The sequence below is a fragment of the Phascolarctos cinereus genome, unplaced genomic scaffold (genome assembly GCF_003287225.1).
Source record: "Phascolarctos cinereus isolate Bilbo 61053 unplaced genomic scaffold, phaCin_HiC Scaffold_1;HRSCAF=81, whole genome shotgun sequence".
Classification (NCBI taxonomy): domain Eukaryota; kingdom Metazoa; phylum Chordata; class Mammalia; order Diprotodontia; family Phascolarctidae; genus Phascolarctos; species Phascolarctos cinereus.
This window is the reverse complement of record NW_027555514.1, coordinates 194,973,141-194,987,774: the sequence shown is the minus strand read 5'-3', so window position 1 is coordinate 194,987,774 and position 14,634 is coordinate 194,973,141. Positions and strand designations below refer to the sequence as shown.

The following is a 14,634-nucleotide window of genomic DNA, read 5'->3' as shown; positions in this document are numbered from 1 at the left end:
ATCTTTGGGTTTCAAAAAACAGCACAGTAGCCTCCTACAGAGCCACGGAGTTGGCACAGGGTGGCTCAGTAACAACTACTAAAACCTCCACTCCCCATATTTGGAATTATTGTAATAACCTACTTTTAAAACTTGACATTCACTAAGAATCTGTACTTCTTGACTGTTCTTGTTGCTAGAACTGTTAACTTTTGTCTTCCTCTCTCTTCCATTGAAGAGGCTGGATCCTTCAAATCATTTATAATGATCACTTGTACCTTAAGTGAGAAGAACCATAACTGGCATTTATCAAGGAACTGCTGCCTATGAAGCACTAGGTTGTTAATAGCACCTACCTCACAGGTTCATTTTCAGGATCAAGTTGGATAATGTGCTTTGCAAACCTCAGCATGTTATATAAATGCTAATGGAGATTATGATGGTTTTGAGGCAGGGATTTTTAATATCCCCAGTGCCTACCACATAGTGCTATGAGAGCGAGCTCGACTCAGCGAGAGCTTTTAAAAACATATACTTAATCATGCCATATTCTATCTAGCTGTTTTGATCCCTCTACAGTATTGATTGATGATTTGACTGTAGGCTTGCTCAATTAATAGAGCAAGACCCCTCAACATGCAGGGTATGCATGAGGATGTTGCCTCAATCTATTCCAGTGGAAAAAGCAACTGTTAGTTCTTTGGGCTGTATTCCCTATTATTTGGCTGTCATATAATGCTTTGTGTACACAGTGAAATACACTGTATCTCTTTTGGAAAGCTTAGGACATGGATATATATCCTAATCATTCCCCTCCCTTCTCCCCCAGTGGCAGCATCTTGATGGAGTCCTGTCTTGTTACTCTTGACTTTCTTCTCCATCGATAACTTGTCACTGTTTACATGTCTGACAACGTGTGCCTGAAAGGAAAAAAGGACATCCTGTATCTCTGATGTAATCTTAGCTGAGGGCTCAGTTTGCTATAAGTAGAGATTTTTATTAGCCTGGAAACTTAGGATTCAGGCCACCAGGGCTCTGGCAGGTTGGGAAAAAAAGGCTGCAAATGAAACCCCACAGCTCAACAAAAGCAAGTTTGGTTTATTTGAATGGTTTCATTAAATAAGTCTACAAAGGTAACAAACTGCAGCGCAAAGCGCAATCTTACAAGAAGTGCGACGGCCAGTTAGTGCAAAATGTACAATTAATGGCTGCTCAGAAACCCCCAAGGTTTGAATTCATTTTATTTATTTTTTTTACAGTGTACATTGTTAAATAATGTAAAGAAAACATTTGTAATTAAGAAACAAGTTTTTTTTTAATGTGGAAAAAGATACTCAAAGTGTACTATTAACACAAAATAATTTAAACAGTTCAGTAGCATTAGTTTATTCCTCTAGGTTTCAGTTATTTCATCCACAGGTGGGAAATCAATAGCAAATAAAGACCAGTTCTTGGTAAATGTTTAACCTGGTAAATGTTTTTGTAAGTGAAAAGCCCCTCCAACTTTTAAACCAAAATAGTTAAATAACTATGTGCTGCATTTGGCTGCCCAGTTCTTCTGGCAGAATGTTGTCACCTCTCCTATTTCGTCCTATTAGATGGCTCATTTCTCAGTTATTGGGATCTTTTTTATTCCATCCTTACCCTGTCACCCCCCCCCCCATTTTAGGCAAAGCCTTTTTCTCAGAATTAAAAAAAAAAAAAAGCAAAATGTTATATAGTTATCAAGGTTTACCATCCCTCCCACCCTTTTCTGTTTCCCTAAATAATTTAGCTGTTTACTTTGCAGTTTTATAGCCGTATACCATTTAACTCAGAAAATAGATCATTCAAAGAACATGCAGGATAGCTACTCTTGCCACCACATGTGATCAAGTTTTTGTTTTACAAGGTGTCCTCTGCTGTAAATCAAAACTGGATCAGGGGTTGGAAACATTTCTCTCCCCTTTATTATGGGATCAGAGAAGCACCCACAGAAATAGAAGTCCAAGTACCTTCCATATGTCTATTGACAGCAGAAATACCAAATAATTAGGCAAGTCTTTTTTTTCTCCCCTTGGAGCCTTGAATATTCTGGAGTTGCACAAGACCATGACATGTGACTCAACCCCAACATAGCTAGATGCAGCATTGAGTAATACTGCAGTATTATTCAGGGAATTCTTATTTTTTCTGAATGAAAAGATGAGAGGAAATTGTAAGTAGATGTAGAAATGTATAAAAGGTGGCACAATAAGTTATGTTTTTGATAGCACTTGGGCATCTCAAAGAAAGGAGGAATGGGAAAAATTAGTTTTTTATTTCATAAGTAGAAGTGGTTTCAGGGCCTCCAATGGCAGCAATGGTTATTGTTCCAGGTTAAGAGGACCCTGGTACACAGGAAAGGAAAACAGTCCCAGCAGCTATCCCTCAAGCAACTTTCCCCTCTTCTTTTTTGCCCCTTCAGGACCACTTGATAGCTTAAGAACCAAGTCAACCCTTAAGTTCAACTTTAACCAGACAGTACTCTCTCCATCTGATGCCTTCTCTGGTCTTACTCTGGAATAATAAGTAAGGCTCCTGAAAGTAATGAGCTTGGCTAGCAGATATGATTACCTATAAACAAGCTTCCTCTTCATCCTTCAAACTTTTCTTTCTGCTACTTAATACATACCACTCCCTAGGACCTCAACCTAACTGCTCGATATAGTTAAAATCACTTTCCCCCCTATACTCCTGCCTCCAACCAACTTTCTCAACATAACCCCTCCCACCCTCTTTCAAGACCTGCTTTGGGCAAAGTTTCCTGGTGGTTTAAAAGTACCCTTTGGTACTGGTTTGCCCGGTGGTATACCTAATTCGGGACCACATGGACCTAAAGGTTCTTTCAACCTGTCCTCTGGCTGGGGTCTGCTGGGAAGATGATGCTAAACTGCAGAAGCAATAGAAGTCCAAGGCACTAAAATGTCCAGCAAGCAATACTGGGAGAACAGACAAGTATTCAAGTACAGTAATTTTACAATTTTACATTCACATTTATTTATCTAATACAATGGAAATACAAAGGAAAAAGTTAAAGTGTCTCCAATAAGTATACGGATATAGCTAGCTTTTTTTGAACTTTTTTAACCCTCTATATTCCACTCTTAACTACTGTTGTCCAACAACATTTATATATCACAGTGTTTCCACATCAAAACTGATGGCAAAGTTACATGTCCGCAGGGAACTTTAAAAAAAAAACAATTTAAATGGCTAATGCTGCAGTCAAAGCTATTAATATTGTTTACTTAAAAGCAGTATGACCTATTTTAAAGCAAGAGCTGCAACTCCATTCTGCTTAAGCTCCCCAGTGCCTGGGCTCCAAGGAAGGTTAGTTGAAAGGGAATGGTGGGAAAGAAAGATCCCAACAAATTTTTATCCTGTGGTCTGGACTCTTGGGGTAGAGGGCAGGTAACTGTAGGGAAGAGATTTAGGGCAAGACATCAAGTGTGCTATTAAGCCTCATGCTAGGACTTTGACCCTCAGAGCACATGTGGGTTTGCTTTGATAATGAGATCTCCAGTGGCTTCTCTCTTTCATTGCCCTGGCTGTTGGATACAGAGAAGCAGAGAAGCTTAATAAGAAGCTGACCCTTTATAAGAAACTGCTTTTTCCCTGTGCCTCCAAGACATAGGGAAAGAAGGGAGATTCTCCATCCTGAGGGTTAAGTATGGTGGTTAGAAACATTCTTCTGGCAAGAAACAACCAGTTATATGCAGCATAGTAGTTAGTATATAGGCTATCTCGCCCCCCCCCCAAGTCTACCCAGTCCCGTGTATAGATCTGGTTAAGTTGTCCTCAGGTTTGAACCTGGGGGATTGCTGATGGATTTCTGCAAACTGCTGATGTTGAAACTCTGCAAGGATGCAGTCCCTACAGGCTGGAACTGGCTGAGGGGTGGTGGTGCTGGGCCACTTGTCCCACTCCACTGAGTGCTGAAGGGAGCTGCTGGGAAGCTGTACTGCTGTGGGGGGCACATAGCCTTGGTGAAGTGACCTAGAGAGGTAGCTGATGCTGCAGATATGGGGGCAGAGCCACCCAGGTTAGAGGTCATGGAGATGCAGAGCTGTCCAGGTGCTGAAAATTTCCTTGCCATTCCAGGGCCCTGAAATAAAGTCCAAGAGGTAATATTAGAAAGTTTTGAGAAAAATATTTTATTACAAAACAATGATGAGAGATTTTTCCTCCTTTCCTACTCACTAAAGTGGTGACTGCTTCAGGGATCTATAGGCTTGAAATTACCAATCATAGAAAAGTTAGGTTGGACTAATGGAGGGATAAAAGAAATTGGAGCTATTACTTTGGTCCTTAAAAAAAAAAAGTAACAATGGTAAGATGAAGCTGATGATTAACAAGACCTTATCAGAAAACATTTGGGAACTGCTGCTATTCAGCAACAATTTGGATGTTTAGTAAGCAGTCTCTCTCAGTGCTCGAGATGGGATAGGAAGAAAAAGAAAAAGTCTCACCTCATAGTTCATGTGTCCCTTGCTTCCTCTCCTGCCTGAGAGATTCATGGCATCTCGGGCCCAGTTGTCTACCAACTTGTGTAGATCGTCTGTGAATGTGCCCTTTCTGCTGGGTGGCTGGGCCTGTGGGGCTTGGCTATTGACTGCTCCTCCCACTGTATTCGTACTGCTGGTCCCTAGAGTTAGAAGGCAAAGAACACAGGCTTTACAAAAGCTTATTTGGGTTTCAATTTCAGGAGACGGTCAAAGATCACAGAATGATGAAATGGAGGGCTTAGGGAAAGGATGAGTTAGGAAGCCATGCAGAAAGAAAGGCAAGTGGTTAAGATTCCTGGGTTTTATTTAAGCCATATGCTTTAGCTAAACAGAGTTATGAGGAAAATTTTTCCTCAGGAGCTATCAGAGTGCCTGTGGTGATTCTAGATGAGTGTTTGCCGAGGCCAGGCCTCAGAGCATTGAGGGCACAACAGGCAAATGGAATAGGTGTTTGTTTTTCATATCACACAAGGGCAATCAAGGCCAGTGACTACTGGTAATCTGCTCCTAGCCCCCATGCTGTGAAAGAGGGAGAGGAATGGTGCAGTCTGTGGGGCCAGCTGCTCTGGTTTCCAATCACCTTGAAGAGGGGAAAGCAGGAGAGGACTTCTTAATGCATTCACATCAAGGGCAAGGTTGGAGGAGGAGGAGGAGAGGAAGGAGGAGGGAATGACTTGGTCTGAGACGATGAGGTATCTACAATTCCATGTAGATACTGCCACACTTCTTCAACATTAGGCTCATGGGGGCATCCCAGAGTAGGACTAAGAGGCTAAATTAGGTAGTGGTTTATTTTATCAGTACAGCTTTCACCTGGGCCCATAAATATGGATTTGTAAAGACACCATTACTGGGAGAGATTGAACTTTCATTTGTCTTTCCTGGTGTGAGTCAGGCCCCAAGTCAGAGTTTGAAACTACTGCAGGCTTGGGTCATTTAGCTCGTGTAAAGGCTCTATTCTGAAGTTGTTAAAGGCCGCCTACTCCTTCCCCAAACCAGAGCAGCAAGCACTTCAATATAGAAGCAGCAGGAACATTCAGCTTGGATCAGAGGTGCACAAGGGGTGGGGGAAGCTTTGAGGCTATGGAGAAGGTAATTTTATTTGTATGGTTGATGAAAAAGAAGGAGTCTGTGTCCTGCCTGATTTCGGCTCTGCTGGAGGGCACACTGAAGATTATTCGAAGAGGCAAGTATTAGGGAAGAGGGAGAGAAGAGTCACTGTCTCATATTCACTCTTATCAGAGCTCACATTTGCAACTGCAGGATAAATAAAAGCTATGTAAAGTACAAGGATGTGATTCCAAGCCACCAGGCTGTCAAGATACCTTTGCTTCCTTGTTATGGGCATCCATAAATGCATGCAACCTTCCTGCTGCATGAAAATAGATGTCAAAAGGCATCATCTGGAGCTATCCAGAAAAAGGGCCCTTCTAAATCAGGGACTGGTCTTGCGCCAAGTGTAGACTGATGTAGGGAATAAGACCCACAAGCACTGCTGAGAAAGGATCAGAGCTGACCTTTCAGTGAAGCTTCTGAGGAAGGAATCATGCTTCGTAGTGTGGTGGCAACACAGGGAGAATAATAGAGGGGTTCTTTGCCCTAGTAAAGAATATATGCCCTAAGGTGACCCAGTTGCATGAACTATGTGAAGGGAAGGTTGGTATTTTCTTGAAGTGCAGAGAACCTGAACAGAAAAGAGTAGGATTTTGGGAACTTTCTCTCGAAGGGCAAATGTAAGATAGGGCTAGAGTGAGAGTCACATGCACTGAGTATGAGTGGACATGGTAATATGGAATTTCAAGAGGTCACATGCATGAGGGTTGACATATTTAAAGGGAAACTATTTGGAGGGGCCCTGGTCAGTAAATAAGGCAAGCACAACACAGTTCAGTTAGAGGTAAGGGAACCATCAAAAGTCAAAATATTTTAACAGGGAAGCTTAATACAAAAGTGTCTTATTCACATTAAGAAATTCCTTATTTACACATGCTGGGTATGATACCTCTTCATTAATTCTGGTGGCTATTAACCTCCTGTAACCAAGCGCTCTCTTTTTACAGAAGGTTAATTTCATCTTTCACTCTGAATCTACATGGGGAACTAGAATACTGGCTTGTGACACGGGGAAGAACCATGCACACAGTATGAATTGGCCGCTAAAAACCAGCTGTCACATACAGTCCCAATTCTGACTACTGGGGACTAATAAGGTTCACTCCAGGCCATGTAGATTTTTTTTTTCTGTTGTGATGAATTACAGCCAATTTGTTGGAGACAGGTAAGTCTTCAGATTTGTGGTGTTCCCTCTGTGCCGTGGTCTAATCCTGGACAGGAGGGGAAGCAAGGGTAGTAGAGTGCTCTTAATCTCATTAATCTGTCTTTCCCCATTATCTGAGTACCTTCTCACCAAATCCTAATAACCATAATCTCTCCTGTGACTCTAATTAAAACCTCCTACTTCTCCATTCCTGATCTTTAAACTTAAGCAGAACTAGCTGTGGAATAAATAACTAAATCCACACATAACCTCACTCACTGAAGTCAAACCCTACAGGGTGAACTATACTCTACCTCCCCACTCTGGCAGATATCTTTCCCCGAATATCAATTAGGTACATCTGATTTTCCTTCGCAGTTCACTGGCTATTGCCGATCCATGATTTGCCTCAGAGATAGGCTGAGATGGGGGCTGGCAAGTCTTGACAGTCTAGAACTTGAGGTGAGTTTTCAATCTTAATTAATAAATTACCTTCTAGCACTTAGGCATATCAATAAACACATCATCAGAGGGGACAGAGAGACAAACAGATGCAAGACTGAAGTCAGATTCAGGGAGATAACGACTTCAGGGTTTGGAAAATTAATGGATAAACAGCATTACAATCAAAGATCAAAAGTAACAAAAAAGAGATAATTACTACAGAGCTGGTTGCAAGGACAGACTTTTTTCACCATCTTCCCTGAAGCACAAAGAAAGAGCAATGTGTTAAAGAAACATCAGTGCAAAATATTTAGTATTGGCAAATAGCATTAAAAGGCCCAGCAAGAGAAACCAGGAGTAGAGAAGGGGCAGTAGGACCCAGTAATCCTTGATGTCCAGAGGGGCACAGAGCAAACCCTTAACAGCTTTAGGGTAATAAAACTAGTATCTAGGAATCAAGATAGTAACCTATGTATTACTGACTGTCCCAAATCAAATTAATCCACCCCAGAGAGGCTTCTCTCTTGGATGGCTATCTGACGGACTTGGTAACCTTGGTTAAGGAGAAGGTACACTGTTTGGGGACTGAGAGATGGGAATATATCAAGGCCTCATTGCTTAAGGATCAAGTACCCAAAGCAGAGTGTTCGCCACTGATCCAGTCCCACTCTGTTTCTCCTGCTGAGTAGTTGAAATGTAGGCAAGTAAATGTATTAGCAATCGAGAATCTGCAAAGCCTTTCACAGCAGCCTTACTGTCCCAGTTTTATTATTAATTCACTTGCTTCCTCCCACCCTCACAATTGCAATCTTTAAGATTATGCTAGAAGGGAAGGTTAGAGGATTCTGGAAACCAGCAATCTATGTATCAAGCCAAGCCGTGCTATCAGTAAGCTATCTATTCTTAGAGGATAAAAAAGATGCAAAGATCCCATGCACTGCCTAGCTAATCCCCACCTTTCCTATAACCTTAACTTACTTGCCCTTTGGTACCTGCTCATGAGGAGTTATTTCATGCACAATAAATCTTCAATTGACTTAGGCCCACTCCTTTATCTTCCAAGGGAAGTGCTAAGAATGGAATGTATTTAAAATGATCCCAAAATAAGAGAAATGGACCCTCCCTGGGATTTTATGACATATTAGGATATGTGAATCTTTTCCATATTTCCCTCCAAACTACCTAACTTTAGGTCTTTATGCCTATCTATTTATGGAAAGAAACAAATTATGTGGGTACTGAGTGGCCAAGCATACTATCTCCTGGCTTGGTTGGTTAAGAAATGTGGTGTAAAAGGAAAGTGCTTGACTTGGAGTTAGGAGAAATCTGGGTTCAAATTCTACCACTTACAAGTGAATACTGCATGTCCATGGGCAAATCATTTAACCTCCGTGGATCCTCAGTTTCCTTTACTAATAAAATACAAGTAATATCTGTAGACCTAATCTCAGAAAGATTTTGCAAGGATCAAGTTAAACATAAAAAGTGCTTTGTAAACCTTAAAGCACTATATTAATATCAAACCTGTCCAATGAAATTGCAGCTCTGAAACCCTAAATCAAAGTACTTTATCACAGTACTGTTCAAATATTCTATCCCAGAAGTCAAATAATTTTGCAATTACCATCTGTTGTAGAAGGAGGAGTCTAGAGAACCCCTTAACATAGCTATCATCCTGTTGCTAAAGTAAAGGGAAAAGATGGGTTGGGAAGTAGGAAGACACAGGCTACAAGATGCAAAGTAATGAAGTTAAATGGGTATAGGGGAAGGATGCAGGGGAATGAAGTTAAATGTGATGCATGAAGGTGAATCAAAGCACTTCCCTTACATATCCTGTCATTACAGACAACAGAGGAGCAATAATACTTCCATCCAGGAAGGTCTATCAACCTTTGAAGCACACTTAGAAGCATTATGTCGGCAGCCTTAGCACATGCATTTAAAAACACCTCAATAGCCACATCAGAAGTTTGAGGTCTTGAGAGACAAGACCTTTCCTTATCTCTTGAGTTTACTTACAAGGAACAGCCAGAAAATATCAAAAAACACCTTATAAGACAATTCTCTGTAACATATTTGCCATTGTGAGTAAAGACGACCTCCCTTTCTTTGTTAGGAGGTCAGTCTCCAACTAATGAAACACTTTTAATAAAGCAGCTGTAACAAATATTTGTATATACTGATTTCCCTTAGAAAAGAGTCTTATAATTAGAATATCTAGGAATTATTGAATTTGGAGTGTAAAGTAAAGCTGGTACCTGGAGGACTATGGAAGAATTAAATAGGATCCAGGAGCTATGCAAAGGAGGTTTTTATGTTTCTTTGAGGTTCTATATATAGTATCTAGTATTCTATGGTTATTTAATCTGAACTGAAATTAAGGCCTATTATGAGTACTTCAACATGCCATGAAATAAGACAGAATAAACGGGAAAAACCACATCATGTTCCTCTGATAGATTTAACCTAATTATGTCTATATGTGCTGCTAGAACTTTTCTATCTTTCTGGTACGTTTAATACCAAGGCCACAGAGCCTGAAGTTAGTTTCTAAGGTCCAAGGTTCATTGCCTCAAGACAGCCTATGTGTTCTGTTGGAACAGTCCTCTATATATTAGCTAAATTCAATATAAAGAAATCCTTCAGCATCCAGATAAGTTCATCTCCAAGTTCAAAGTAATATGATCTATTTTTATAGAACTGTATTTCATAAGAACAAATGGACCCAAACTTCTGAGTGTAATAATAATAGTTCAGCCAAGCCACTGAGTACACGGGATACAAAGAGACAAAGGAGAATGAGCTGCATGAAATATCAAGTCCAAGCAGCAGAAAAACAAAAATAAGGAAGGAGTAAAGGTGTTACACACAAAGAGCCAAGCAGGGCGTACTCAGAAATCGGGTCCTCCTGCCACCAGGTTTGAACGTCACCCGCTCAGATGCACAGTTAAACTTCGCACAGCCTGTGAGAAGGTGGGGAAAAAGAGGGAAAAACAGAGAAAGGAAGAGAAACACAGAACACAACTACAAGATGTTAGAAACTTGAGGTTGGAGTGGTGAAATGTACTAAGATGGCACAAAGAAGAACAAGCTTCAGGAGAAGGGCACCTAGGTAGAATGAGAACGAGGAATTCCATTCCCTCCACCTGTAAAAATCCAAAGCGCTTCACTTCACTGGAATAATGCTAGTTTACTTTGCTCCTTCAGAATACAGTACATTCACCTTGATAAGATTTGGTACTCAGTTCAAAGGTTTCTTTCAATTCTCCTGAAAATGTTCTTAGAGAAGAAGGGGTGCAGTGATCCTTGCTTCTGAGTTCTCTGGAAGCAAGTCTATTATTTTGTCCCTTTCTTCCTCCTTAGACACCCCACAACTGAATTTCATATCTTTTATTTCCATTATTAGTGGAGACCCTTTTGATGGAAATGTTTTGTCTAGTAAAACATGATCATTATGGCAAAGTGGGCTATGGACAGAAAGCAGAATTATCAGATTGTTCAAATACTGAACAGGTCCTTCAGCATGCTTCCCCTACCCTAGTAGTAGAGAAAACAACCTGCCCTGACCAGGCTATGCACCATTTTCCAGAAAACTATGTTTTATTCCCTTAGTGACTACTGTATTTTGGGGGAATGACCACTTTCCCAGTCTTCTTTCTGTTATGTCTTCAAGGGCCCCCAAACCCTCACTTGCTTGCAATGGTATCTCCTCACAAAGGTCTCAGATGTGTGAATTTTCATGCTGGTCACTACATGGCCTTCCCTGAAGAGGCTCTTTGAACAGATGGTAGCAACAAGCCTAACTCACATGCTGACCTCTCTCTCTGTAATAAATCTACCTCACCATCTGTCCATCATCTCAAACTGTCCTAAGACTAAGACTCCTGAACAGGCTGTACACAGACTGTGTACTGGCCAGCTGGTCTTTTGCTTTCAGGTTCCTCATCCAAGCTGTGACCCTGAAGTCTTCTGCAGCATTTGGTCCATCACCAAGGCTATGGCAATTCCTCCACCTCAGTGCTGTCAGAAGATGGTGGCTGCCATCTGATTTCTTACCTTGGCCTGGAGCAGAAAGGCTTGGTACTGAAATGGCACCATCACTGGTAAAAGCTGAATAGAGGTTCTCGCTGGAGGGAGATGGTTTAAGGGGCTGTAACAGCTGATTCTGCCCAGTCTCTGGGATGCTGCCAGGAGGGTGGAGTGTCTGCTGGGGGTGCAAGACTGAAGCTGCACTCTGAGCAGACAGGTTGCCTGTGAAAAGACAGAGTGGCATCAGGAAACAAGGGGAAGTTTCTTAGTAGTTCAGTCTTCCCACTGCACTCCATAGACACTGAGTAGGCAGGCTACAAAAAGACAAATGAGAATGGACTGCATGAAATTTTAAACCTAGCAGCAGAAAACAGAAACAAGAAATCTTGTGTTTTGACTGGTGGGTGGGATATCAGAGAGAGATAGGGATGGGAGATGATACAGAATAAGAAAGAACAAAAGTTTTGTTGACTGGAAGAAAAGCCAGGAGTGAAATTGAAAGTAACTCCCGCCCTTCCCCCAATGCTGACATTAAGTCAGAAGGTTCCCTTCATAAAACTGCCTAAGATGGCTTTTAAGACAGTTTGCCCAGAGTGGTTCACATGTCTAAGTCAAGTAAGAAAGGGCAGCTGCAGGACAAGGGGAACATGTGGTTTTCTAACTGATCACCTGACTCTGAATGGGTTTTGAAAAGAAGATTCTGTTTTTCCCTATTGAAAAAGACACTGAAATATGAGACAATTAGATTTCCAAGGCAGGCTCTGCCTAGTTTTCCTACTAAGGCAGGTATATGCCAGGTCAGATGTAAAAATGTGTGGCAAAAGGTATGGGAGGCCACTGAATGCAGAGAGTGTTTGGCACCCAATTTCTTGGCAGATGTCACTTGTACAAGTGCTGGGTCCAGTATCCTGGAAGTGAACTCTTTTTCTCATCCCTGGATATTCATCTCCTGTTCAAGTTTCTCAAGCATGAGCTGGTTTACTTGGAGTACAGGTAAGGTTAGCAGATGGCATTACTGAAGTATTTTTCTATCAGTAAGTGCTGTGAGCTGACCCTGTGATATTGAGGAAAGGGGTTAGAACTATCCTAACAGTTTTCAACACTGCCACAACACACCAGACCTTCAGGGGAGAATGTCTCTGAGAAAGGTGGAAAAAAAACAGAATTGTTTTTATTAACATGATCCTTTAAAACTAGATAATGCTCTTAGGAATTTTACTAACATTAGCTCTTACTACAGGGAATCATCATAAACACTGTTGAGACGAACAAGTTAGTTCACCAATGGCCATTCCCAGAGCATTCACAACCAACCATCACATTTAATGTAAAGCAAAAACTATCCAGCAAGAAAATAGCTATGCTACTAAATGACTTGGTATGCATTGTTCTATGATACATATTTTATTATTATTCATATGAAGTATTTTAATATATGTTATATTAACTTATATAGACATATCTAACATGTAAATATTAATAAAGTCCATTCTCAAGATACTTTTAACTATTTCCTTTGAATTATGTCGCCAGTAGGTCACTTCGATTGAATAAAATCCCCAAAAGTTATATAACTTATATACCTACCCAAAGTAGTCTTCTGTGACATGTCAATCAAATTCCCATCTCATGAATCATATGGGAGTTTCTGCTCAACACTTATTCAATGAAAAGAAAGGCATTTTTAAAAAAACGCCCACTGAACTAAGGGTGTGGGTAAACATGAGTAACACTTCAGTTGGTGGCAAAGCTGAGGACTGCTCTCAAGTAGACTTTTCACTGGAGACTGTAAAGTGGTTTCAATGTGAATTTATGCTAAAAAGGCCGTTCACTAACACCACTTCCAAGGGTAAAATGAAAGCAGGGAAGAGGGAGCTGAGAATAAGATGTAATAGTTTTACAAAATCAGCCTCTGAGAAATCAGCAAAAATGTTGAAGTGATAGATCCATTTCCATAGCTTAACAGCTTCTATACTGGAAAAAAAGGAAAGAACTAAAAGGAAACTAAAGGAAAAAAGGAGAAAAAAATGAAGGTAAAGGACATTTTTACCATTTTTATCCTGTTCTATGGTTCCTTACCTGAAAGTTGGGGGCTCTTATTTCCTAAAGAACTACTTCGGCTAGACTTGCTGCCTTTGCTTTTAGTGGGTCTTCTTCTTCTCCCTGAGAGTGGAGCAGCTGGGGGAATGATTACTGCAGGGGGTACTTTGCCCAATTTGGTATACAGAGATTCGATTTCATGTTTCTGGCGACTCTGTAGGTCCTGGATCTCTTTAAGGTGCCTAAAAGTAAAGGTCAGACTTAAGAACACATTCAACATCAAACTCCCAAATATAAGAACTTCAAATAAAAAACCAAATAATAACTTCAATTTGACAACAAATGGCAATTTCATTAATGTTTGTGAATCTAGACCTTTACATTTATCCTGAATGTAAATACTTGTTCTCAAAACTTAAGTACTTACCCTTTCCCTATTTCCACTATAATGAAAACTCCAATTTTTCTTCCCCATCTCCTCCCACCTCTATTTAAAATTCTTTAAGTTTCCAGCAAGACTAGAAGAAATGTGGTTTCTCCTGATTCCTGAGACCAAAGAGGACAAATATAGGCCAATTACTACCTAGAAAACCTTCACGATAGACATTCACCTAATAGAGGGTAATTTTAGAGTGTTTGAAAAAGCATTTGAGTTAGAGTCAGGATGACCTGAATTGAACTCTTGCCTTGGGTACTTTCAACTTATGTGATCCTGAGCCTCTGGTTCATTAGCCTCTGCCTGCCTCAGTTTCCTCAACTGAAAAATGGGGATGAAAATAGCACCTATCTCCCAAGGTTGTTGTAAGGATCACATGAAATATTATTTGTAAAGCACTTTGCCACCTTAACCTTAAAAGCTAGCTATTATTATACAGGCAGCTAGGTGGCACAGAGGATAGAGTACTGGGCCTGGTATCATGAAGACCTGAGTTCAAATCTAGCTCCAGACACTTATTAGTGTTATGACACCAAACAAGTCACTTAACCTGTCTGCCTCACTTTCCCCAACTAAAATGGGGACCTACCTCCCAGGGTGATGGTGAAGATCAAACAAGAAAATACTTGTAAAACACTCAGCATAGTGCTTGGCTACATAGCCATGGCTTAAATAAATGCTTCTGTACCCTTTTTACAGTGTCTAAGGCAGGATGGTGGTAAATAATAAAAGTTCAAAGTAACAGTATTTATAATCTCAAAAAAGTATACCTGTGAAAAGGAGTGGCATGGATACTTGTGAACAAGAGAGAGTTTAATGAAAAGTCCTTAACTTCCTATATTTCAAATTTTTTTTGTGTGTGTATGTATATCTACATCTATATATAAATATAAAAAAAAGGTTTCTCTCATGTGCATAAATCC

The 14,634-nt window shown here is 40.5% G+C and overlaps 1 protein-coding gene across 10 annotated transcripts in view; it reads right to left on the bottom strand.

Moving 5' to 3' along the window:
- Positions 1–1,057: 1,057 nt before the first annotated feature.
- Positions 1,058–14,634, bottom strand: part of WNK1 (WNK lysine deficient protein kinase 1) — a 154,998-nt gene continuing 141,421 nt past the window's right edge. For all 10 annotated transcript variants that reach the window (XM_021001477.2, XM_078156046.1, XM_078156041.1 and 7 more), the window contains 4 exons: positions 13,315–13,517; positions 11,263–11,457; positions 4,470–4,645; positions 1,058–4,105 (listed from right to left, as the gene is read on the bottom strand). In XM_021001477.2, coding sequence (XP_020857136.1) covers positions 3,788–4,105; positions 4,470–4,645; positions 11,263–11,457; positions 13,315–13,517 — 892 coding nt within the window. In that variant the 3' untranslated portion in view covers positions 1,058–3,787. The remainder of the gene's footprint in view (positions 4,106–4,469; positions 4,646–11,262; positions 11,458–13,314; positions 13,518–14,634) is intronic.